The sequence below is a fragment of the Felis catus genome, chromosome F1 (genome assembly GCF_018350175.1).
Source record: "Felis catus isolate Fca126 chromosome F1, F.catus_Fca126_mat1.0, whole genome shotgun sequence".
NCBI lineage: Eukaryota > Metazoa > Chordata > Mammalia > Carnivora > Felidae > Felis > Felis catus.
Window position 1 is genome coordinate 43,348,282 of NC_058384.1, and position 25,423 is coordinate 43,373,704.

Below are 25,423 nucleotides of genomic sequence, written 5' to 3' on the forward strand. Positions count from 1 at the left end.
ACGTTTGAGACGGCTATTAAACATGCACATGGAAATGCCAAGTAGGCAGTCAGATGTATGAGTCTGGAGTCCTGGGGAGAGATCCAGGCTGGAGGCATACAGTTGGGAGTTGTCGGCGTGAAGATAGGATTTAGAACGATGGCACCGGACCATTTGCAAGCCTAGTTTCAACTGTGGAGAGTGTGTTCCCAGAGTGAGATCTGCATGTGTTGGCTGAAAGGGCTTGTGGAATGGAGACCCCAGAGGGGCCAGCAGAATGAAGCAGCTTACTGGGCCACAGTGAACAGGTGCTCTGCGTGCAGCTGCAGCCGGACCCACCTCTCAGTGCTGAGTCAGTGAAGACACTTGAAAAATAAAATTAGAACCGTCCTGCCAGGCCAGGGTCCCCAGTACCACAGCTACTTTATGAAGAGGAGCATGTGAACCTTGTGTTCTCTGGCTGCCTGAGCAGACGGAGAGGGCGGGTGGCTGGCCCCGTGAGAAGCTGGTGAAGGGTTGTTGATGTTTGCTGACCGCGAATGCAGGGGGCTGGGGGGCGCGGGCGTGGGCGTGTCAGCCGGGAAGCTTCTCCCCAGGCTTTTGCACGTGGCTCGTGTGGACACTGGCCCCGAGACAGCCGGGTTCTTCTCTTGCTGCCGGTGAAAGACCGGGGCCGGACGCTCTTGGGCGAGCTGCCAGGCAGGACGGTGCCCTGGGGGACATGATTGTTCCTATGACTGTCTTATATCCTTATTTAGAACTTTCAGCTCTCCCCAACTCTGTCATATGTATTGCCCAGTGAATCTGAACAACCTCCCTGTGAAGTTGCCAGAGCAGGTGTTCTTATCCCCATTTTCCGGATGAATAGACCGAGTCCTAGAGGAATCGAGAGACTGCTTGCCTGAGGACACCCAGCTACTTTCATGGCAGAGAGGAGACTAGAGCCCGCATTCGAGCGTGTTCGCGAGACCAAACAGATGTGAGGTCGCTGAAAGCACCAGGGGTCACGTGATGCAGTATCCATAGGGAGCAGACCTGCCTCGGCCCAAGAGGGTGACTTTATTGCTGGGGTGCCGTTCCCCCTTCAGTGACACAGCTTTCCAGCCCTGTAGCTGTTCCTCCAGAGATAGGCGAGGCCTGGGGAGCTCCTGAGGAGCAAGGGGGTCTTCCAGCCGACCTGGCTCTGTCAGCTGACTCCCCCAGACCCAGAGGCCATTGGTTGGTGTGAGAAGCTGTGGTGGTTCCACCCCGGTCTGGGCATGAATAGAAGGTATTCTTCTCTCTAGTAAACAATGCTCCGCATGCTCTCTGCAAGCTCCCTGGTGATTACTAGCATCTATTTTTAATTCATAAGCCTCCCCCACTACCCACACCCCTTGCCATTGTTTGGAACTCACCAGCTGGCTTTCGGACCAGAGCGGCCCCGGCGGGGGTTGAGTTACTGGAACAGCCTGGAGGCAGCTATAGTTCCTCAGCTGTCGTGGAGAGGCTCGCCCAGCCCCCACCCGAAGAGAGCAGGGGACCTGGAGCCCCAAGGACAGCAGGGGAACAGATAGGGGCTCATGGTCCTGGGAGGCAGCTCAGCCTTGGTGACATTGTTGGCTATCATTTGTTCCCTCCAGTTAGCTGTTTTTGACATTGTGCCTTAAATGATTTCCCCGAAAAGCAAAATCGGGGGGCACCTGGGTGGCTCAGTTGGTTAAGCGTCGGGCTCTCGATTTTGGCTCAGGTCCTGATCTCATGGGTCGTGAGATCAAGCCCCACGTCAGGCTCTGTGCGGAAAGCACGAAGCCTGCTTGGAACTCTCTCTCCTCCTCGCTCTGCCCCTCCCCTGCTTATGTGCACATGCGTCCTCTCTCTCTCTCTCTCAAAAATAAATAAATGAACTTTTTTCTTTTTTTAAAAAAAAACAAAAATAAATGCCCATCTCCGCCCCACCATCCTGCTTTCTACTATTTGTATAGCACTGAGCAAATTAGCTACTCTCTCTGCCTGACATCTATAAAGCGAAAAAAATTGTCATCATTTGTTGGGGCACTGGGGCCCTAGGTGCCCAGAGAATGCAGGTGACATCTGGGTTCTCCATCTGTATGTAACGTAGCCTTAACCTCTGGGAAACTCAGGCCCCAGGGGTTGCAGCAGGAACCACTGGTTACGTGTGCAGCAACAGTGGAGTTGAGTGTCCCCCAGCAGATGAGTGTTTATTCCCTCTCTCTCTCTCTCTCTCTCTCTCCCTCCCTCCCTCTCCCTCTCCCTCTCCCTCCCTCCCTCCCTCTCCCTCTCCCTCTCCCTCTCCCTCTCCCTCTCCCTCTCCCTCTCCCTCTCTCCCTCTCTCCCTCTCTCCCTCTCTCCCTCTCTCCCTCTCTCCCTCTCTCCCTCTCTCCCTCTCTCCCTCTCTCCTTCCCTCTCCCTCTCCCTCTCCCTCTCCCTCTCTCCCTCCCTCTCCCTCCCTCCCCCCTCCCCCTCCCCCTCCCCAGCAGCAGTTCTGAGAAAATGTGTACTCTCAGAGAAACCTAGTAACTCTTCCCATCCTGCCTTTGTGTCCTGCTCCCAGCATTTCAGGGACCAGATTAGCCCCTGCAGGGACCAGAGGCGTATATTCCCTTTTTCTCATTTGTTCCACATCTGATTGGCTCATTGCTTCCCTCTTGGTCTTATTCAAAAATTTCCCTAAGCTGCTGCCACGTTCTTCTCCCCGCTTCCAGGCTTGTGCAAGGTGCACCCAGCTGGAGGGTCTCGGGAGGGGGGTAATGCAGGAACACTGGGTTTATGGCCAGCCCTGCCAGGCTGGCTCCTGGCCTTGCTCTGGTTGCCCTTCCCCCTCTGTGTGGTGTGGTCGGTGGCCTCTGAGGACAAGGAACAGCGTGCTGGTGGGAGCCTAGAGCCCGCAGAAGGTGTCTAGACAGCCTTCGGAGACCAGCACGGAGGTGCTCCGTGGCAGGACTTTTACTGACAGGCCAGCCTGCTGCCCCTGCTGAACCAGGGCAGGCAGGGTGGGAGAGAGGGCCGGGTGCACACGGTGAGGTGCAGAGAGTGGAGAGATCGTGTCACGCTTGGATGCTTCCCGTGGCCTCAGGAGGTCTTATCTCCAGGCTCCAGGCAGGGAAACCAGTGGTGTTCAGCTCATCACCCAAACCAGAGCAGACTCTGGACATCCTGTTCTTCCGTATACTGCTCTACCAGACTTACTCGACAACAAGATTTTTTCTTCTCTGCCCCGGCATAAATAAGCACCCCTGTTTACTCCGAGGGATGGCAAGCGAGGGGCCACCCTTAGCCCTAGGCTCTTGCCAAGAAGACAGATCTTGGCAGGTGCCAAAGGAGCCTGGTTTATTTACGTCTCAGATCCTGCTGGGTCAGAGGTGGGTGGGGCTGCCCTGCCGACCCCTCAGCGGCTGGGGGAGGCCAGACCATGCATCTGGGGGGCTTCCTTGTGTGTCTGAGCTTGCAGGCCAGGTTACACGAGAGGCCGAAGGGGCCCTGCTCTGGGGTCCCGCTGCGTTCCTCGGCCTGTCCACACAAATACATCTACCTTCAGAGTCACATGACACTGCCCGTTCAGTCATTCATGTATACACTCGGGTCTGTGCCAGCCGGAACTCCTACCCAATTGCTGGGGAGGACAGCCGCCTTCTCTGTTCCGTCTCGTCCCCTCGTCTTTTCTCTTCCTCTCCGCATGCAAAGGCTCCTTAGGTGGACAGAGAACCAGAGGCAGCCAGCCGCTCGCCAGGCCAAGACGGGGCAGCTCTGTGATTTGTCGTGAACCGTTGTTTCCTGTCTCAATGATTAAAGACATGGGGCGCCTGGGTGGCCCAGTTGGTTAAGCGTCCAACTTTGGCTCAGGTCATGATCTCGAGGTTCGTGAGTTCGAGCCCCATGTCGGGCTCTGTGCTGTGTCAGCGGGCTCTGACCCAGAAGCAGCTTCGACCGCTTGGAGCCTGGAGCCTGCTTTGGATTCTGGGTCTCCCTCTCTCTGCCCCTCCCCTGCTCGGGTCTGTCTCTCTCTGCCTCTCAAAAATGAATAAATGTTAAAAAAAAAAAAAAAAAGAAGACCATTTTCCTGGGTCCTTCGGGCCCCACCACAGCAGTATATCTTGTAGCACCTGGCAAATCAAATTCTTCTTTTAGTCTGATTTGCGGTCCTCATATGCAGGAGAAGCACCTTGCCTTTTAGGGGTCCTGTCCAATCAGGAGAGGGGCTAAACTGCCCCTTACCTAAAGCTTGGGCCCCAGAGATCATGAGCTACAGCCTTCTCTTTTAGAGCAGGATCCTGGGCTCAGTTAGTTGTCCCAGGAAGGACCTGGCTTTTCTAGAATTAGCCTTTATTCATCTTCCCCACTGACATCCATGACTTTCTTTCTAGATAGAAAATTCCCCCTGTTCTCCAGATTAGCCCTGGCTTCTGGAAGTACAGAATTCCCCGGGGTGGGGGTGGGGGGTGGGGGGGCGGGGTTGTGAAGTTAGATCATGTCCAAGTTACCTAGCAAGACCCAGTTTCTTGCATTTTCAGCCCCCCTTGTGGCCTAGCTCAGGCCAACACCTTATGGGAGACCCTGTGGCTCTCTGCAGCCCCTGGAGTCTGTGAGGACTCCAGCCCAGATGCAGGTGGGAGACTTTCAAGTCCCCAGCCTTTCCCCTTGGGACCCTGAGCCCATAAGATGCACCCCAGGGGAAGGTGTGCTCCAGGTTTGGTTATCAGCTCCGCGCCGGAGCCGGTAAGAGTCAGCAGCAGGAGGAGCTCTCTGTCATCCCGTTCCAGACGGCGAGGAGCCAGTGCTGGTGGTGTGGGCATGGGTCAAGGGAGCTGGCACAGGGCTCCCCAGCCACCGTGCACATTCCTCCCTGTATCCACCACATCCCTGAGTTGCGACACATGATCTCGGTTCCCTCTGGTGCCAGACGAGGCAATGGATACCTAGTATCGCTAACCTGATCCCCGCTCCTGCCTCTTTCTTCTCATGGGCAGTCTGAGCTTTCTCTGTTTATACGCCACAGGGCAGAGGGCTCTGACACAGAAGCAGTGATGAATACATACACCCGGCCGCATTCCTGCTGGGCTCCAGGAGCCAAGGGCTGTCCTGCCCTGCAGTGTGGGGGCTGGAGGCAATGAGTGATGTTTCTGGAAACCGTAGCCCTCTCCGACCTCCCTTCTCTCCCCAGTGACAGGCGCTGGGGCGTCTGACTGTTCTTGGCCCCTGCCAGCCCCTGTTTCCCTCATCCTGCAGAGGCCAACTCTCAGGCCTCTACTTCTTTTGTCCTCTTTGACCTTCACCCAAGTCTGGATGGGGGAGTTCTCACTGCATCCTTTTCTACCTCTGCAGAAACCCTGCTACTGGGACCCCAAAGCTGGGCCAGTATCCATAGCTAGTGAATAATTAAGCATGCCCAGCAGACGCTCAACAGATCCAAAGTGATACTGTGACCTCCTTCGGGTGGCCGGAAAGGTGAAGCCTGCCCTGGAAAAGCTCTGTAATATTAACTTCATTATATAAGGTTTCTTCATGGCCTGAGCAGGCGGCTTCAGAGCCAACTATGATCTGGGCCCCATGCCTGTCTACTGACTTCTCAGGGGCCCGGTGGCATGGTGGGCATGTGCCTCGGACTTGCGGGTCGTGTCCCTTTGAGCCTTGCTGGCTTTGGCACTCAGTCGAACAGCATTTTGCAGCTTGTGTTCCTTGTTTAATCAGGGCAGCTCATGCAAGTGAGGAGCCCTGGAGTCAGCAGGAACCCCCAAGAGTTCTGCATGTCAACCCTCTGCTTTTAGAAAGGAATCATTCTAAATTCTTCTTGGCAGGGGCGCCTGGATGGCTCAGTCAGTTAAGCGTCCGACTTCGGCTCGGGTCCTGATCTCACGATTCGTGAGTTCGAGCCCCACATCGGGCTCTGTGCTAACAGCTCAGAGCCTGGAGCCTGCTTTGGGTACTGCGCCTCCCTCTCTCTCTGCCCCTCCCCTGCTCACACTCTGTCCCTCTCTCTTAAAAATAAATAAATGTAAAAAAATTAAAAAAATAAATTCTTCTCGGCAAAGAGTATGGAATGGGGGTGCTCTCTTCCTAAAAACCACCCAAAAAGAAGCTGCTTCCTCTCTGGGTCACTTTCTCCTACACCTGTCCCCAGGGCCCCCACCACCAAGGAAACAGAGTGGCTATGAAAGACTTGAAATTATCTTTTTCTATCCACCTGTCACCCATTTTGATTTTCCTAAAAGAGACCAAAGATGAGCGGTTCTCTCCACTGCCCAGCGTCTGGCTCATGACTTTGCCCGCAGGGGGCTTCCTGTAGGAGTGTCCACGGCATCTGCCGGGTGGAAAAGCACCAGGTGGGAGACATGGCCTTCTCCCTCCCTGGAAGCAGCTGGATGGTGGCCTGGTGTGTGCGTGCTGGTCACCCCCCAGCTCTCTCCATTCTGGCCTTTTCTGTCTGCCTTTTCTATCCGCTCGTGGGGCCAAGCCTCTCCACCTGCTCCTACGAAACATGCCCACTTGGTTGCTGTAGTTCACCCCGCAGACTATGAATCTTCCTCCCCTCCTGCCTTTCATGGCGGGGGTGGTGCAGGGAGGACGAAGAAGCTCTCTGCTGAGAAACGTTGAGTTTCTAAGAAGATGCATCTTCTGGTCGGGTCAACAAATGAGTGTTGGAGGAAGGACTCTGAGTGCCGACCGCTTCCCAAAGCCCTATTTGCAAGAGGTGAGCATTAGAGAGGCAGCAGCCTGCCACGGAGGGATGCTAACTGGGAGATTTTCACAGCGCACCTGGAGCGTGAGATTTTGAAGGCCTCACCTTCTATTCTGAGCTGCTAAATTTAGCTGTCTTTAGCTTCTAAAGCCGATGGCTTCTCAGGTTTCCCCTCCTTCAGAATATGTGGTTTGTGCCTTTTTTTTCCCCCCCTAAGAGAAAGAAGAGTAAGTAGGAAGATTAAAAAAGGGAGGAGCTGAAGAATGATAACCAGAAGAGAAGAAGAAAAGAGAAAATGTGAAACTGACAGTATTAGGGGAAGAAGGGGCCTGGCCTGAGACTTCAAAGAAGAGGAAGAGGAGACTGAACTGAGCGGAGCCCAGCGACTGATCCGGGCTTCCCTCCAGCGTCCTCTTCCATCTGTCACCCCTGGACTCAGGCTAACCGGGAGGGTGGGGGCAGTGCGACCACAGACCCCTGGCCCAGCCCAGCTGCCCGCGCTCGTGGGCCCGAGCCACGGGGGCCGCCCCACCTTGGCTGACATGGGGCCTGCGTCTCCGCCAGGCCAGAGGGGGTGACGGCAGGGGAGCGGGACGGCCAGGACTTAACAGCAGGTACAGGCGATGGCATCCTCTCAGGGGCACCCTCTTCTTCGCAGAAGGAGGTTGCCTTGTGGCTCGTGTGCTGCCTGAGCCCCCAGCCTTACTGCTCACTGTAGCCCTTCCGCATCCACCTGCCACTCTCTCGGCAGCCACTTTTGTGGCTTTCTCTGTCCCAGGCAAAGTCTCCCAAGTGGCGTGTGGTGTGTGTGTGCGTGTACGTGCACGTACACGTGTGGCGAGGGGGCCTCGGCGCTGGTCGTCTTGTTCAGTAAAACCGACAGTGTGTCAGGCATGTTCCCGGTTTATCTTCACCGCAGCCCTGGGAGTTCATGAGCATGCGTGCCATTTTGCAGCCAGGAAAACTGAGGCTCGGCTACGGAGAGTCTCTCACCTTCCCCTCCTACCTCCTGAGGCCGCGGGTCTGATTCCTTAAGGCCTCTTCCTCCAGGCTGCTGCTTTGTAGGCCCTGGTGCCTCCTCCTGCAGCTGTGACGGAGCACACGCAGGGCCTGCCGAGGCCAGCGAGTGGCAGGGTGCGGGTCTGTGGCAGGCCGCTGACCGCAGGCCCTCTGCCGTGCCACTGAGAGGGGTAGCCCTCCCCCACAGAGCCTGGCCTAGGTGAGTCTTCCTGGGGTACATCCCCCTTCAGCCAGGGCTTTTCAGCCCCACCCCCACCCCCCTCCCGCCGCCCTCCACTCCCCCCTCCCATTGCACTTGGGGACACTGAGCCTCAGGGCGTGTGGGAGCTTGAGGTCCCAGAGCAACTGTGGAACTGAGACCCAAATCCAGGGCTCACATAACCTTTCCCCACCCCAAGTCACGGCGCCTTGGGCTCCCTGCTTCCCACCCGCAGGACAGGAAGCTCCGTGGCCTTGGCAGGTCTGGGAACATTTCATGCACGTAAAGACAAGAGCAGACTCTGGAGGGAAAGGGATCTCTGTCCCCCCTGGCCTGCCTGGCACACCTCCCCCTGGTTCCTGTCTGTTCCTTTTCTCTTAGCAGACTACCGGTTCACCCCTAGCTCCTCCCCACTTTTTCCTGCTGTTTAGTTATTGTGCTGATGGGTGGTTGTCCCTGGAGGAGAGGAGCCGAACCCTCCCATCGGGGAGACCCCCGGCTGCCTGTGTCCTGGGGGCTCTCCTCAAGGTTATCTTGGTGGTGCAGTGTGCTCTTGCAAGAACCTCTTTCTGGTGCTTCTGAGCCTTCGTGATCGGGAAGTTCAGGGAGGGAGAGAGCTCAGGAGAGAGCCCCAGGGCTCTACCCACCTCTGGTCTCCTGCTCGCTGCTACCTTCTGTTCTGCTTGAAAGGAAAGGTTGCACATCTTAGCTTGGTGGAGCCTAGAAAGGAGGGAGGCGGGGGAGAGAGGTCTGTTTGTTTGTTTCATTTATTCCACCAACATTTCTTGAAGTGCTGCTACACGTTATGCTGAATTTGGCTTGACACGTTTTAAAAAATAAGGGCTTTAAAATGACCGCCTTTTGGGGGGGCACCTGCGTGGCTCCGTCGGTTGAGGCTCTAACTCCAGCTCAGGTCATGACCTCACGGTTCGTGAATTCGAGCCCCACAGCGGGCTGTCTACTGTCAGCCTGTCAGCGCAGGGTCCGCTTCGGATCCTCTGTCCCCCTCACTCTCTGCCCCTGCCCCGCTTACTCTCTCTCGAAAAAGAAAACATTAAGAATATGTGTATATACTTAGGGCTTGTTTGATTTGTTGTGGATGTGTTCCAAGTAAAATTTCTTAAGTAGTTCAAAACACTTGCAGGGACACCTGGCTGTCCCAGTCAGTAGAGCGTATGGCTCTTGATCTTGGGGTGGTGAGTTCAAGTCTCACGCTGGGTGTAGAGATTATTTAAAAATAAAATCTTTAGGAATGCCTGGATAGCTCAGTCGGTTAAGCATCTGACTCTTGCTTTTGGCTCAAGCCATGATCTCACAGTTCATGAGTTCGAGCCCTGCCACAGGCTGCGTGCTGACAATCCAGAGCCTGCTTGGGACTCTCGCTCTCTCTCTCTCTGCCCCTCCCCCACTCTTGCTCTCTCTCAAAAATAAATCAACATTAGAAAAATATTTCTAAAAACCCAAAAACTTTTACAATGAGAAATACGGGAGGAAAAAATCAGTAAGAGCTGCCGTGGATTTAGAAAAAGGTAAAGTCTGGGGCGCCTGGGTGGCTCAGTTAGTTAAGCATCCGACTTCGGTTCAGGTCATGATCTCATGGTCTGTGGGTTGGATCCCCCACGTCAAGCTCTGTGCTGACAACTCAGACCCTAGAGCCTGCTTCGGATTCTGTGTCTCCCTCTCTCTGCCCCTCCCCAGCTCACACTCTGTCTCTCTCTCTCTCCCTCTCAAAAATAAACATTTAAAAACATTAAAAAGGGAAAAAAAAAGTCTTTGGATGATCATTTAAAGTAACCAAAATGTTATCATCTAGGCTGCGTTAAGAATGAGTGCAAAAACATGCTTTTAAAAATTTTGGTCCCGATATACTTTGTCTTAGATATTATTTTACAGGCTTGTCATTAGTTCTCGAAGAGGAGGGGTGTCTTAGTATGAGAAGACCAGGCTGTGGTTTGGATGCCTAGGACAAAGCTGCAATAGACAGACAGACTGTTACAGCCCCGTGAGATAGGTCATTCAATCATTCTGAAAGCCCAGGGAGGGTCATTCTAACGCTAGGCCCAGCGAAGGGCTCGGACGTGTTTAAGATGTGATTCCTGCCTTCCTCGGGGAAGTAAGACCGAAGACCTGTTTGCACATAACCACTGTGCGAGAGGAACAAATGTTGGGAGGTGCTGGAAGTAGTCTCTGACCCTCATGTCCCGGGCTGCACGTGGCTGAGCTGGCCCCCAGAAATCGGGACCTGTTGATGTGCTTTTGCTAGGTTCCTGTCCTCACAAACCCCAAGTCATCGGCCACCATTAATGTTTGTAAGGTTTCCCCAAGCCCAGGGTGTGGGGACTCCTGCTCTTGGTGGTTTTGGCTGCACGCCCTGGCATCGGGCCCCACAGATACGGCTGGGACCTTCTTATCTCTTCGCACCTTCTTGGGACCACCCTACCACGTGTGGACCCTGAGTATTTAAAACCCGAGTCCTTCGCCTGGCTCACGTAGGTGCAGGAGCCGTGTCTTTGGTGATTCTGCCTCGGAAGCCTCCCTGAGAGACTGAGCTGGGCCCTCAACTCTGCTGGCTCTCCTGTACCCCTGCTCAGAGCTTGCTCGCCTCAATTGTGGCCCTCTGGCCCCCTCTGCTGGCCACTCACAGGATTTCCTGCTGGAACTGTCCAGATGAAGTCCAAGGAGGAAAGGACTGCTGTGAGTTTGCCATCTGTGTTTGATCCCGGGTGTTTATGCCTGGGCCATGCTGGGGGGAGGCAGTGGGGGGGGGGGGGATGGGGCATGGAGGAGAGCGGGGAATAGGCAGCAGGAGCTGCAGTGGTATCTGAGCAGAGAGTGGATTTCTGGAAGAATATCTCAGAGCTGTGGGGGTCCCCCAGGTGATGCTGGCTGAATTCTGATTCCTCCAGGGAGTTCTTGGCTAGGGATCATGGCTTGGGAGTGATGGAGGCTTTAGCGGGGCAGAAGGGAGAGAGGTAGAGTACTCCAGGCTGAGCTGGCTGTGTTAGGATCCAACAAGAAGTCCCCTCCAGGCTCCAGAGACTTCCTTTTCATCCTGGCCAGGAGCCCTACTTCCTTTAGGAGGTGAAGAAGGGAGCCAGTGGACTGTGCCTCTGTTTGTCAGGGGGGCTTCTGATGGTGGGAGGCATTTCTGGGCTTGCACCAGGTGGATGAGTGATGCAGGTACACACGTCTCCATGTGCTGCACCCCCCACGGGTGCTGGAGGTGCTGCCTGTCACACCTGGGTGTCCTCATGCACACTGAACTCATGGTGGCGACAGCTGAGCTTGGGGATGGGCAGAGTGGTGGTGGCGGGGGCACCTCTTTAGGGCTGGGTCTCCCTGCTCAGTGATCCTGCCTGTCTCCTCCCAGATGGGAAGGAGCAGCCTGTGAGCCCCAGGGCAGGGGAAATCTCCCAGAGCAATCCGTCCCTAATCCCCAGGCTGGGCCTCAGGCTGGAGATGGCAGCTGCAGAGCCTGGGAGCTTGGGCACACCTGCTCGCAGACCCCGGCTTCCCTTGGCAAGCCCCGTGCTGCCCAGGGACTGCGACTCCGGGGGCCTGGCCCAGCCCCTGGAAAGCTGGAGCCTCAAAGCCTCTGGCGCCCCGTCACCGGCACGGCTTCGGGAAACGGGACCCGCACAGGTGAGGCCCCTGGTGGGTGGAAGGGGAGAAGGTTACTGGGCGGGGATGGGAGAAAGCCATTTGTGCTGCTTGCCAGGTGGCCTGTGCTCACCGTCTGGTCTCCCAAGGTGAAGCCCCCTCTCCATTACAGAGAACTCTTTGTGGGAGAGTGGAGGGGGCGAACACCAGGCCTTCAGGTCTAGGCTGAGGAGTGCCCAGAGGGCCCCTGGGGTGGGGGTGGGGGCAGGAGTCTTATGCAGAAGCACAGGTGAACCCTGGCTCAGAAGCCTCTAGAAACCAGTAGGCCGTACGTCACTCTTCTTGGGGCCAGAGGAGCTGGTGTGCAATTGAGTGGAAGGGGTGTGCCTGGATGTGGTCGCTTCTGTCTACAGAAAGACTTGGACAGGGAGAGCGGGGTGTGAGGGTCCCGTGAGCACTGACCCCAGGTGGACGGTGGGGAGTCCAGAAGGAACCAAGTGCGTGGGCGCCTGGAGCTTTTGGAGAATTTGCAGGGTGGAGAACGGAGGAGGCCCCGAGGCAGGAGCCTGTGGGGTGAGGAGGCAGAGTGTGCAGGACATTCGTGTGGAAAAGGGCATCGTTCTGAGCAGGGCAGGGAATGTGGTAGCTGAGCGGAAGGTGTAGACTGGGCCAGAACCTATGGGTGGGCCTGTCAGCAGGGACGGGAAGCTGAGGGCTGGGGGAGAGAGAGGAGAGGAGAGGGTAGCCCTGAGGCCTGAGTCTGGGAAGGGGTGGGTACCTGCTGGCTGCAGGCAGAGGCTGATGGAAGCCTCCACCCAGTGCCCATCTGCCTGGAGATCGCAGGTGCTGTCTGAAAGGGCGAGCGAGTGCATTCCTCAGGTGTCTGTGCCCTGCACTCTGAAATCCCAGGTGGCAGCATGGGACTCTCTGTAAAGCCGCTGAGGGCCTATGCCTTGCCACAAGGGATGGGGTGCTGCAGGGAGGAGCCAGGGCCCTCAGGCTCCTGCCTCTCGGAATCCCCCTTGTAGGGGCTGGGGCCTTGCTGCAGGTTTTCACCCCACTGGACCCCCGTGAACAGACCCGGGTATACATACTGCCCCACGTGTACTCCATTAAGTGCCTAAGCATTTGCCTCCCTGCCCTCCGGAGAAAAGCCGCTTAGGCTCCCTGGCACCGGAGGAACCGCTGGGTGGGCTGGTACCTTCCCCTTCTCCCCTCCCCTGTGCCTTTCCCATGTGGGGGTGGGGGGGCATGGGTCAGCTGTGATGGGGTGTCCAGAGCTGGGACCGAACAAGAAACCGCAAATTGCCCCCACCTCCTCACCAGGAAGAGAAAGAGCCAGCAGCCCGGCAGGCTGTGCCTGCTGATCTAGAAGAATGGGGGCAGCCCCTGCCTACAGGACCCGGGCTTCGGGTCATTTTTCCGGCTCTGGCTGGAATATCTAGTTGGTGTGGGAGACTTCAGGTCCCTTCCTCCCAGCTTCCCCGCAAGGTCAAACGGCCTCTTTAGGCAGAAGGATTTTAGCTGGCCATGAATGTTCCTTTCCATCCTGGCCCTGGCCTTTCCCTCTGGGGATGATTAGAAAAAGTGAATCTGAGTGTTCTCTATCCCAAGAGGGGTGCTCAAATCAGAGTCACGGGGCCAGAAGTCAGCAGATAGAAGCACCTCTGCTGAGTCACGCGGGCCCAACAGCCTCCATCACACTTGGCCTTCTGGGCTCTTAGTCGCTGGAAGCCCAGGCCCTGCTCAAGGGCAACATCCCATGTGGATCTCAACCTGCTTGGCCATACCCCAGACCCTCTTGTTCCCCGCCCTGGGAGGGAGCCTGAAGGCCACCTGTCCCAGGATGACAGGGACTGCCCTGCTCTCCCAAAGGGAAGCAAAGAAGCTCCAAAACTCTTTGTTTCCTCCCCTCCCCTCTTCGTGTGTGTGTGTGTGTGTGTGTGTGTGTGTGTGTGTGTGTGTATCTGTCTGTCTAAGAGTGACCTTCGTGTTGGCTTTCCTGAGCAGAGACCTAGGACAGGAAGTCCTCATCTTCTGTGTCAGCCTGCCCTGGGGACCCTAACAGGAGTACTTTGTAAGTTCAGGAAGGGGCTGTTTGTCCCCTGGGGAGGGGCGTCAGGCTGGGAGCCCTCTGCAGTCTTGTGGGAACCTGGGAGCACAGGTGGAATTTATTCCATTGCCGAGAAATAGCACCACGCTCCACATTTCACAGCAGCTAGTACCTTCTCCTCCCTGCACAGAGCTTCACGAAAGCCTGGATGCTTTCTGTCCCTACAGAGTATACTGTGTGCTCCCGGCCTCAGGGATCTGGGCGGCTGGGCTGGTGTGCAAGACGGGGAGCCATTGCCCCCATGGCAGGGCCCCGGGTTAACAGAGGACATGAGCTCAGGCCTGGGAGGAGGTGGGAGCCCTGGGAGGCCCCCAGGAGCCAGGGCTCCTGTAATCTGGCAGCATGCCTAATCCGGCTTCGTGCGGAATTGCCGGATGGGGACAGGGAAGGGAGTCCACGGCTCTGTGAGCCCACGTGGAGGGGGTGCTTCTGGGTGCAGGAAGCAGGGAGGGGAAGTGGGAAGGTTGGACCCTGGACACTTAAGACAACGTCCCATCTCTGGCTCTTCCAGAACATTCACCAGGACTTCTTGGACCTCAGTCACTGTTTAGAACAAGGTCTGTGACCTCAGCCCCGGCTGGTAGGTACCATGAGCGGAGAGCATGACATGGCCTCCCTGGTTGCCCGGCATGGAAGGGCATCATGGAAGGAAGCATGGCCCTCCCTCCACCATTCTCCTTGTAAGAACTTGCCTGGCCCACGCACGGGGATCAGTCTTGGGGTCAGGTACCTAGGAGAGTGGAGTGGGAAGGCCATGATGCTGGGGCCGCAGCTCCAGGTGTGGTGCTGGCTGCTGGGCACGGACAGAGGGCTGAGTGGCCTGGGCCAAGTGAAACTCTGTGACAATTTGGAGAGAGGAGCAATGGTGCCTCTGTTGCCCACTCGCTGCCGTGCTCCAGCTGGGAGACCCAGGGAGTTTTCACCCACCACTGACCGGGGGTTGAGTGATCTGTACCCGGCCTCAGGACACGGGATTGGGAGTGAGTTAGAAAGAGCTCTGGCTCTGTTGAAAATGAGACAGTGATTTGAAGGACCAGGAGACCCTCCCACAGACCAACCCTGTAATAGGACATTGGTTGGAGCGGTGGCCGGAACCAGCAGGTGGGAGGACCCCTGGCCTTCTACATCCAGCTTTTTGTAATCACCACTGTCTGGCTCCAGAAGATTGCCATCACCCCCAAAAGAAACCCAGACCCATTAAGCAGCCACTCCCCACTCCCCACTCCTCCCCTGCCCCCCAGCCTCTGGCCACCACTAATCTGCCTTCTGTCTCTATGGCTTTAACCTTTCTGGACGTTTCATATAAAAGGAATCCTTCAGCACGTGACCTTTTGCATCTGGCTTCTTTTGCTTTGCGTGATGTTCTCAAAGTTCATCCACGTTGTCGTGTGTATCGGTGGGACTTCATTCCTTTTATGGCCCAATGATGTTCCACTGTATGGATGTACCAACTTCGTTTACCCATTCTTTGGTTGATGGACAAATGAGTTGTGTCCACCCTTTGGCTATTGTGACAAGTGCTGTTATGAATATATGTGTACACGTACTTGTTTGAACACCCATTCACAAATTTTTTTTCTTTAAATGTTTGTGTTTGAGAGAGAGACAGAGCGTGAGTGGGGGAGGGGCAGAGAGAGAGGGAGACACAGAATCGGAAGCAGGCTCCAGGCTCTGAGATGTCAGCACAGAGCCCGATGCAGGGCCCGAACCCATGAACCATGAGATATGACTTGAGCCAAATTCGGACACTTAACCGACTGAGCCACCCAGGTGCCTGAATACCCATTTTTAATTCCTTTGGCTATATACCCAGGAGTGGAATTGCGAGATCATGTGGCAAATCTACGGCAAATCCCCCAAACTAAGGGACCCTCCCAAACTGTTTTCCGCAGGGACTTCCCCTTTACATTCCCACCAGCACGGTATGAATACCTGTGATAGTTTTTCTACATCCTTGCCAACACTTGTTATTTTCCTTTTATAATTTTTTTAAAATGTTTTTATTTTTGAGACAGAGAGACAGAGCATGAGTGGAGGAGGGGCAGAGAGGAAGACACAGAATCGGAAGCAGGCTGCAGGCTCTGAGCTGTCAGCACAGAGCCAGACACGGGGCTCGAACTCACGAGCTGTGAGATCGTGACCTGAGCCGAAGTCGGACGCTTAACCGACTGAGCCACCCAGGCATCCCCTGTTATTTTCCTTTTAAAAATTATAGCCACACTAATGAATATGAAGTGTCACTTAATTTTGTTTTTGAGCACCTGCTGTATGCCCTGAGATTGTACCGATTGTTGCCTTCACTTAGTGTTTCATTTCATTCTCCTGACAACCCTTTGGGGGTAGGTCGAATCCCCTCCCGGTTCCGGGTGAGAAAATAGAGTAAAGTTAATGACATACCCAAGGGCACGTGGCCAGTGAGGGACAGAGCTAGGGTTCTAAATTGGTGTCTGACTCCAAATTTGGTGCTCTTTCCTTTGCCTTGCATGGGCTCTCTGTCCTGTCTCCGTGCTGTTCTTTTTATTTTTAATAGAAGTATAATTAACACGCAGTGTTATGTTAGTTTCAGGGTGTACGGGGTAATGATTCAACAGTTCTATGCATGATACAGTGCCCATCATAAGCGTACTCTTTTTTTAAAGTGTATTTGTTTATTTTTGGAGAGGGAGAGAAAATGTATGCGAGGAGGGGAGGGGCAGAGGGAGAGAGAGAATCCCAAGCACGCTCCGCGCTGTCAGCACATGGGGCTCGATCCCGTGAACTGCGAGATCATGACCTGAGCCGAAATCCAGAGTCGGGCTCTTACCTGACCGAGCCACCCAGGCGCCCCACGATAAGTGTCCCCTTAACCCCCTTCACCTGTTCCACCCATTCCCCCACCTCCCCTCTGACAACCACCAGTTTGTTCTTTGTATTTAGGAGTCTGTGTTCTTTGTCTCTTTTTTGCTTTGTTTGTTTTGTTTCTTAAATTGCACGTATGAGTGAAATCATGCGGTGTTTATCTTTCTGTGACTTGTTTCACCTGGCTTTATACTCTCTAGTTCCATCCCCGTAGTTGCAAATGGCAAGATTTCACTCTTTTTTATGGCTGAGTACTATTCCCCTGTGCACGTACTCTGCCTCTTCTGTGTCCATTCGTCTATGGACGGACATTGGGCCAGCTTCCACGTCTTGGCTATCGTAAATAATGCCACAGGCTCATTGCTTTTCCTTGTGGTTTTTTTCGTTTGTTATTGTGTGTGTGTGCTTTTTTTTTTTTTTCCCGGATCTCTTTCCCCTCCTCTGCTTTTTCCATCCTTCATAGTTTTGTCATCTTATGCTTGAACTCTCCTTCCTTTGTTAAAGTATTCTCCTTCTTGGTGCCTCTGCCTGCTGCCTGCCACCTCCTTGGCTTTCTTTCCTTTAGCCACTCTGTCGTGGTTCAGTCCCGAAGGGCCACTGGTGCTATGGGGAGAGGGGGGGTGTCCTGGGGTAGGAGGCATGAAGAACCCCCCACCTTCCTCCGTGGGGGAGGCGGACAGGGTGGGGGTGTTCTGTGACTGGAGGCGCCCAGCGGGGTCCAGGTGTGACAGATGCCAGTGGAGGGGCAGCAAGGAGCTGGTGTCCTGCTGAGGGACCCCCGGGCTCGAGTCTGGGCCCCAGGGCAGGAAAGAGGGGCAGGTGAGGGGGCCAGGAGCCCAGCCCCAGGCCACTCCAGCCCACCGTTAGGCCCCAGCTTGTTTTCCCAGGAATGTCTGTTCTCTCGTTCCCGGGGATTTCGCAGCCAGCTTCCACTCGGCTTTTCCATCTGTAAGCTAGACAGACTCTAAATCAAGGGAGGAGAGACACTAAGCTGCCGGAGTAAAGCCAAGGTAGGGGGAGAGTTGCTATTTTATAGTCCCTCGGAGTCCCAAAGCACTTCTACTTTTCCCGGCATCCCTGTCTCATTAGCTGCTCGCATACCCCTCCTAGTCCTTGCGGCAGGTTCTCTGCTCATCATAGAGACAGCCGAGCACCGCCGAGGGCCGAGCATCAAGCCATGTTTCAGACCCAAAACTCACCTTCCGGATGTTTTTTTCTCCCCCAAAGAGGGAGAAAGAGAATTGAGCCTCTTTGGAAGCACAGCAGCCTTAGAAGAGGACCAGATTGCTTAATCTTAAAAATCGTGTTCCTAGAGAATTTAATTTTTTGTAGTTCAATATTTATGCTATAGTATCAATATTGAGTGCACTGGTAGGGATAATCTCTTTTTTTTTTTTTATGAATGAATTTTCAATCTTGGACCCTAGGTCTACACTGTTTGTTTTGTTTTGTTTTAATGTTTATTTACTTTTGAGAGAGAGAGAGACCGAGAGACAGAGCGTGAGCTGGGGATGGTCAGAGAAAGAGGGAGACACAAAATCCAAAGCAGACTCCGGGCTCCGAGCTGTCGGCACAGACCCGACGTGGGGCTCGAACTCCCAAACTGTGAGATCATGACCCGAGCCAAAGTCGGAGGCTTAACTGTCTGCGCCACCCAGGTGCCCCTGGTTGGTGTAATTTCTTAATGAAACTGCATTCCCCTGCCCCCCTGAATTGTGCTGCCTGGATCCAGACAGCATTTATGAGTGCCTTCTGTATGCCCCACACTGGGCTAAGTGCTTGCTCGGCATCATCTTGTGCAACCCTCACAGAGACCGGAGAGTAGATAGCATTATCCCCCTTCTCAGGTGGGGATACTGAGGGTCAGGGAGAGACAGGTTTCATCACTGCAGGACATAGCACAGGAGGAAGAGGTTTAACTGCAGGACGGGGTTTTAAGTCGCCCCGGCGTGACAGACCTTGGGACAGATCATTTAAGGGAGGCTGTGGAATTGGCTCTTCTGGTACGCAAGTTCAGAAATTCAGAGGCAGGGTTCTGAAGACATGTGCCCCTGGAGGGAGGGCCAGAGGACACAAAGGGAGACCCAAAGCCAATGTAAGCGGGAAGTCCTGACTTTAGGAGAGATTGGAGAAGGGATCGGCATTGTCCCCAGCATCCCCAGCAGAACTGCGACCTGGAAAGGCCCCAGAGGAAGCCCACAGAGGAGCCACCCGCCCCCGTCCCCTCCCCGGCTCCTGATTTTGGCAGGACTGTTGTTTTCACTAGTGTTTTCCAGTAACTTTGCACCTCGGCAGAAACCGGGTCCAGTGACTTCTGCCTGTAATTGGCACAGGCTGCTTCCAGTTCTGGTGTGGGTAAGCGGGCCACTTGCTTTGCGCTTATAACCCCTTCCCCCACCTGTACCTCATCCCGCCCCACACACATGAAGAGCGAAGGATCTGACCCGGCCGTCCTGGGGTGTGCTGTGTGTAAAAATACATGGGGTTGAGCCATTTCCTGCTGCTTCCGTTCTTGCGTGGCGATAAGACACAGGGGACTCAGCTGTGGACAGAGAGGTCCTCCAGCAGCTGGGGTGGGTGGGGGGGGGGCGACCCTGGGAGAGCAGGACTCCAGGCCCGCCTGCTTTCTTCTGACCCCGCGGTTTCTCATCTTTCCTATCTCCTGGGACCGTCCCTTCCTTTCACCCCGACCCCCCAACCTTTCTCGGCTTCTCCTTTGTGCCACCCTCATGCGCTGGGGAAGCCTGCCTGCTGCTTGGAAAGGGACCGTCTGCTCCGTCCTGCACATTTGCCCCCTCCTGAGCTAGGCCCTGGTACCTTCAGGCCCCCAGACTGGTCTCTGCTGCCCTTGGCCCCCAGGGGTTGCTCCTGGGACTTGAGTCCTCGGGACCTGGCCAGCACGGTGGGTGGGGCTGTGCTCCCCTCCCGCGTCTGGGAGAGCGTCTGGGAGAGCGGGCAGGGCCGGGTGCTCCCGCCGTCATGAAGCGGACGAGGTTGCTGACGACTCAGGAGAGCTGGAAGGTGATGGAGGGGCTGGAAGGGGTATCCACAGAGGCAGGGGACCTGCCGAACTGCATTAGGAAAGCCGGGGTGGGACGGGTGGGGAGGCTTCCTGTGCCTGCGTAGGGCCAAAGTGTAGGCTTTAGCCAGCTCTGGGAGAGAGGCCTGTTTGAGGCAGGAGCCTTTGGGGGAGGTGGAGTCCAGAGGGACAGCTTGTCTTGTCTCTGAGAAGTCAGTCTTGTGACTCTCCTCAGGCATACTTGGTCCGTGTGATGGAGCAAGAAGAGCTCTGGGCTGGAAGTTCTGTGTTTTCGTGGCTGTGTGTCCCTGAGCAACTTGCTTGAACTCTCTGGGCCAAAGGAGGGGCAGATCTGCCTAGACTGCATTTTAGGGATGTTATGAGGATTAAGTGGATCGCAGCTGGGACAGCCCTTCAAAACTGGCCATGGGTAGGGGCACTTGGCTGGCTCGGTCAGTGGAGGGTGTAACTCTTGATCTCGGAGCTGGGAGTTCGAGGCCCACGTTGGGTATAGACATTATTTAGAAATAAAATCTTTTTTTTTTTTTAAATTTTTTTTTCAATGTTTATTTGTTTTTGAGAGACAGAGAGACAGAGCACAAGCAGGGGAGGGGCAGAGAGAGAGGGACACACAGAACCCGAAGCAGGCTCCAGGCTCCGAGCTGTCAGCACAGAGCCCGACGCGGGGCTTGAACTCACGAACCGTGAGATCATGACCCGAGCTGAAGTCGGACGCTTAACAGACTGAGCCACCCGGGCGCCCCAGAAGTAAAATCTTTTAACACAAAATGGCCACCGTAAAGGAATACTGCTACGGTTGTGGTTATTGGGGGCTCTTGCCCTGAAGCTTCCTATTCCTCCTGCATCCATCTCCCAGGCAGAGAAACCAAGGCCAGAGGTGTCCACGGACATAGGAGGGTATCCTCCCACAGTGTCACGATTTACCGACGCTTGCTTTTCTTGCCTCCTTCCCCAGGTTGACAAGGGAGACCTTGTGGCCCTGGGCCTCCCCGGCGGCCCCGGCCACGGTGATGCCGACGGTCCCGTCAGCCTGGACGTGCCGGACGGGGCCCCCGACCCCCAGCGGACCAAGGCTGCCATCGACCACCTGCACCAGAAGATCCTGAAGATCACCGAGCAGATCAAGATCGAGCAGGAGGCGCGGGACGACAACGTGGCCGAGTACCTGAAGCTGGCCAACAATGCGGACAAGCAGCAGGTGTCGCGCATCAAGCAGGTGTTCGAGAAGAAGAACCAGAAGTCGGCCCAGACCATCGCCCAGCTGCACAAGAAGCTGGAGCACTACCGCCGGCGCCTGAAGGAGATAGAGCAGAACGGGCCCTCGCGGCAGCCCAAGGACGTGCTGCGGGACATGCAGCAGGGCCTGAAGGACGTGGGCGCCAACGTGCGCGCGGGCATCAGTGGCTTCGGGGGCGGCGTGGTCGAGGGCGTCAAGGGCAGCCTCTCGGGCCTCTCGCAGGCCACCCACACCGCGGTGGTGTCCAAGCCCCGGGAGTTCGCCAGCCTCATCCGCAACAAGTTTGGCAGCGCCGACAACATCGCCCACCTGAAGGACCCTCTGGAGGACGGGCCCCCCGAGGAGGCGGCCCGGGCGCTGAGCGGCAGCGCCACCCTCGTGTCCAGCCCCAAGTACGGCAGCGATGACGAGTGCTCCAGTGCCAGCGCCAGCTCGGCCGGGGCGGGCAGCAACTCCGGGGCTGGGCCGGCGGGGGCGCTAGGGAGCCCCAAGTCGAACACGCTGTACGGGGCCCCCGGAAGCCTGGACGCTCTGCTGGAGGAGCTGCGGGAGATCAAGGAGGGACAGTCCCACCTGGAGGACTCGATGGAGGACCTGAAGGCTCAGTTGCAGAGGGACTACACCTACATGACCCAGTGTCTGCAGGAGGAGCGCTACAGGTAGGCGCCGCCCCTCCCGCACCGCCGCCGCCCGGCCGGGCCTCGGCCGGAGCGGCGGGGCGCCGGCTTTCAGACTCCGGCTCGCGGAGGCGCACATACAAGGGTCCGAGGCTGCCGGAAGGAGCCAGAAGAGGCCCCGGGAGGCCTTCCTCCAGACTGGTCAGAGCGGCTGGGAGATAGGGTTAGGGGGCCTGACCTGCCGATGGAGAGAAGGCTCTGCCTGTCTCAGGAGCTCTGAACATCCCTGCTTGATGGTTATGTGGTCCGTGTACAGAAGGGGGAAACTGAGGCAGGGACACGGCCAGCTACATGGCCTCTCCTCTGGAAGGACTAACGGCACTGGCTCTCGAGCCAGGTTCCCTGGGTTCAAAGCCCAGCTCTGCTCTTTCCTGTTTACCTTGAACAAAGTACTTAGTGCTCCCCACAGCTGCTCTCCGGGTCTGTGCCGCGGCAATAACACGGATCCCTCCTCCTAGGGTTCCTGAAGGTTCGACGAGTCCAAACCTCTAAAGTCAAACTGTGTAAACCTCTGGCACCATCAGGTTAAACATTTGGCAGAAGCTGGAGTCTCCGGCCCCTCCCCGCCCCGCCTGCTCCGCGCCCTCTTGCTCAGTGCCCCTCCTGTGTCATTTGGTTGTCACTTGCTCCCTGGGATTCTCGGCGAGCTTTTCCTTAATTAGCTCTTTTCCTTTTTCTTCATATATATGAAGAAGGGTTAGAAAATTGAGGGGGGGGTCCCTGCCTGAAAACTACCCCCACATGAGAGTCACCTTTTGATACTTTGTGCCTGCAGAGCAGGGATCGTGTCTCTGTGTCGCTGTGTCCCTGGTGACCAGGAGAGCATCTCAGTCCAGGGCTTACAGGCTCGCGCCAAAGGCGTTTAATCCCTGAGTCCTCCGTTCATGAGCTGTGGGACCTTAGGCAGGTTCCTTAACCTCTCTCTGTCCCAGGCTTCTCATCTGTGAAATAGGATGATGCTAGTGCTTGTCTCGTGGGGTTGAGGGGGGTGAGGATCCTGGGAGATCACGTGGGTAAAGCCTGGGCACAATGCCTACTTGGAAGCAGCACCGTATAAAGAGTAGCTTTCGTTGTCGTTGCTGTTAAAATTGGAAGGGGACTGAACGCGTTGCGTGTTTTGAGGAACGAAATTGATCCTGGGGAGAGAAGGGAGGTCAGGGGGCCAGGACTGAAGTCACCCCTTCTCCCTCTGCCAGGTACGAGCGGCTGGAAGAACAGCTCAATGACCTGACCGAGCTTCACCAGAATGAAATGACCAACCTGAAGCAGGAGCTGGCCAGCATGGAGGAGAAGGTGGCCTACCAGTCCTACGAAAGGGCTCGGGACATCCAGGTACGACCAGAGACTGGCCCCGGGGAGGCCCCAGACGTGCCGAGAGAGCTGTCGGTGGCCGGAGGGTGAGGGCTTTACCAAGTGGGGGGTGATGGGCACAGGCGGGTCCACTGGCGGCGCAGATGGGCGCGTGGCTGGAGAGGGCAGTGCGGGGCGGAGATAGGAGCCGGGCAGGCCCGAGGCTGGATTTGTGCGAGCCGACGGGCGAGGGCCGCCCGTGCCCCCAGCTCTGTGATGGCAGCCTTGCCAGTGAATAATCGGGATCTGCGGGCTCCAGGCTGCCTGGAGAGGAAGCTCCAGGGGATTGGGCCAGCTGTGTGTCCCCTCTCCACTCCCCGCACACACACGAATCAACCACATCCGTCTCCTACCATCCTCCCTAAAACGTCGTAAAGCACTGCCCCCAGCTGCAGCCGATCAGCCTGTACGAACCCCCCCCCCCCGCCCCCGCCTGGCCTTTGCAGGGGGCGCCCTGTGCACGGGCACCTTCTCTGAGGGGCGGGTAGGGTTCAGCCCACCCTGAGCTCCCACGCGCCCCTCCCCACCACAGGAGGCCGTGGAGTCCTGCCTGACCCGCGTCACCAAGCTGGAGTTGCAGCAGCAGCAGCAGCAGGTCGTGCAGCTGGAGGGCGTGGAGAACGCCAACGCGCGGGCTCTGCTGGGCAAGTTCATCAATGTGATCCTGGCGCTCATGGCCGTGCTGCTGGTGTTCGTGTCCACCATCGCCAGCTTCATCACGCCCCTCATGAAGACACGCCTGCGCATCACCAGCACCGCCCTCCTGGTCCTCGTCCTCTTCCTCCTCTGGAAGCACTGGGACTCCCTCACCTACCTCCTGGAGCACGTGCTGCTGCCCAGCTGAGCAGCCAGCCCACCCCTGCCCCGTGCTCCCCCCGGCCCCAAGATGGCCACGCTTCTCCAGGAGGGACCCGGGGACTCCCGAGTCCCTTGAACTTGTTCGTGTATCTGGTTTGGCCTCTTGCCCAAACTGTCCATTCCAGCAGCTCCTGCCCCCTTCTCTGTTCTTGCTTCTGTCTGACGCCTTCTCCCTGTTGGCCTGAAGGGAGCCTCGAGCGCAGCCCTGGCCGGGCACAGTGAGGACATCCGTGGCCAAATGGAGCAGAGGAGGACACCGGGATGGACCGTTCTGATTATTTACAGTCACACAAGGACTTCTCCCAGCGGACTCAGGATGCAGCAAGTCAGGAGGGTCAAGAAGAGGAGCAGGAGAGGGCCACGCCCCATCCTTCCAGGGAAGAGCCCAACCTGGAGACATCCACAGTTCCCTCCTGCGGAGATGGTCGGGGTGAAGGCCAGACGGCAAGCAGGGGGTGGGGCTCTGCTGGCCTCAGAGAATGCCAGGGAGAGAGGGCAGGTCCCCCCAGCCTCTGGGCACCTGCCGGGCCAGAGGGCAGGCTCGGTCCACCCCTGGTTCCTCCAGAGCTGGTTTGAGGCTCACTTCCGGGCTGGGCCCTTCCCAGGATATGAAGGACGCAGGCTCTGGAGGCCAGGTGGAGTACAGCTTTTGGACTTGCGTTTTCCCTGTTGTTCTTTCTGCCTGTCACTGGATCTGCTCTTTTCAGGGAAACAGGCCCCAGGGGCCCCCCGAGCCTCAGCCTAAGCCCTTAGGCCTCTGGGAGCATGTTGGGTTCTATTTATTTATTTATTTATTTGTTCCTTTGTACCTTGTCCCCCCTGAGCTCCAGGGAGAGGGAGAGGCCCTGCCCCTGACCTCTCTCGGAAGCCAGGGCCTTCTTCTTGGCTGTTGGGCACTTCCATACCATTTCGCCTCTGGATAATCCTGGCTAGGGGAAGGGGGGCGAAGCCACCCAGCCCCACTCTCCCAAAGCACCCCTCAGCCAGGACGGGAGGAGCATAGCCTCTCTTTTATACATCTGTTTATTTTGTATGTGTGTATTTGTGTGGAGGAGGTTGTTTGTTGCTTTATTTTTTTAAGGCTCTGGAGTGTTGTGTATGGTTTCTCTTCACATCCCAGCCTTCCCACGGGCACTTCCAAGAAGAGAGGGCATTTCTCGAAAAACAAAAGAGAAATCCCTTAGAGCGGAGGAGGGGAGTGCCTGTCAGCTGTGGTGGACCTTCCTGAAAAATAAATATCCTCTAAATTTTCAAAGCATCCTGTCTAGTGTTAGTTGATGATGAGGCCATCCCCGTGGAAACCACCGGGTCTCTCCCCACACCCAGGCATTCTGGGTAACACTCTGGGCCTCCCCTGTTGGCCTGAGCCCTTCTTCCTTCAGGATCCATCCCTGAACAAGCCATCGTGCACCCTTCCTGTCCTACTTTGCGCAGCCAAAGCTCTGGCCTCCGTGATAGGGAAGTGAGGTGACACCACCCCCTCTGGCTGCCCAGAGCACTTTCTAGGGGGAGGGGATTGGGAGATTGCTTTCTAGGGCTTAAAGAAGACAAACAGCCCCAAACCCAGACAGCAGCAGCCAGACCTTGTGTGGCCACGAGAGGGCAGCAGAGTCCTTACTCACCCTTTTCTCAGGGTTCAATCCCAAAGAGAGGCATCTGCTGGACTTACCGGGGCCTGATCATGCTGTGCAGCCAGAGCACAGATCACCTGCTCACCAGAAGCCTTGAGCGTGGAGGCCAGGCCCTCAGCCTCTGCCCCTGTGGCTGCAGCTCCCAACCCTGGCAGTTAAGGGCACTCACAGAAGGCACTGGATTCCCAGCTGGAACCCTGTAAGA

General features: G+C 56.3%; 1 protein-coding gene across 8 annotated transcripts in view; it reads left to right on the top strand.

Annotated features, from left to right (window-relative positions):
• Positions 1–24,845, top strand: part of TMCC2 (transmembrane and coiled-coil domain family 2) — a 40,525-nt gene extending 15,680 nt beyond the window's left edge. For 4 of the 8 annotated variants that reach the window (XM_011291073.4, XM_019822109.3, XM_019822108.2 and 1 more), the window contains 3 exons: positions 20,421–21,361; positions 22,576–22,711; positions 23,262–24,845. In XM_011291073.4, the coding sequence (XP_011289375.1) occupies positions 20,421–21,361; positions 22,576–22,711; positions 23,262–23,573 (1,389 nt within the window). In that variant the 3' untranslated portion in view covers positions 23,574–24,845. Of the gene's footprint in view, positions 1–9,874; positions 10,569–17,978; positions 18,781–18,832; positions 19,447–19,569; positions 19,875–20,420; positions 21,362–22,575; positions 22,712–23,261 lie in introns of those variants that run through there. The other 4 variants (XM_019822112.3, XM_045048722.1, XM_011291076.4 and 1 more) reach the window with 4 other exon arrangements.
• The last annotated feature ends 578 nt before the right edge of the window (positions 24,846–25,423 follow it).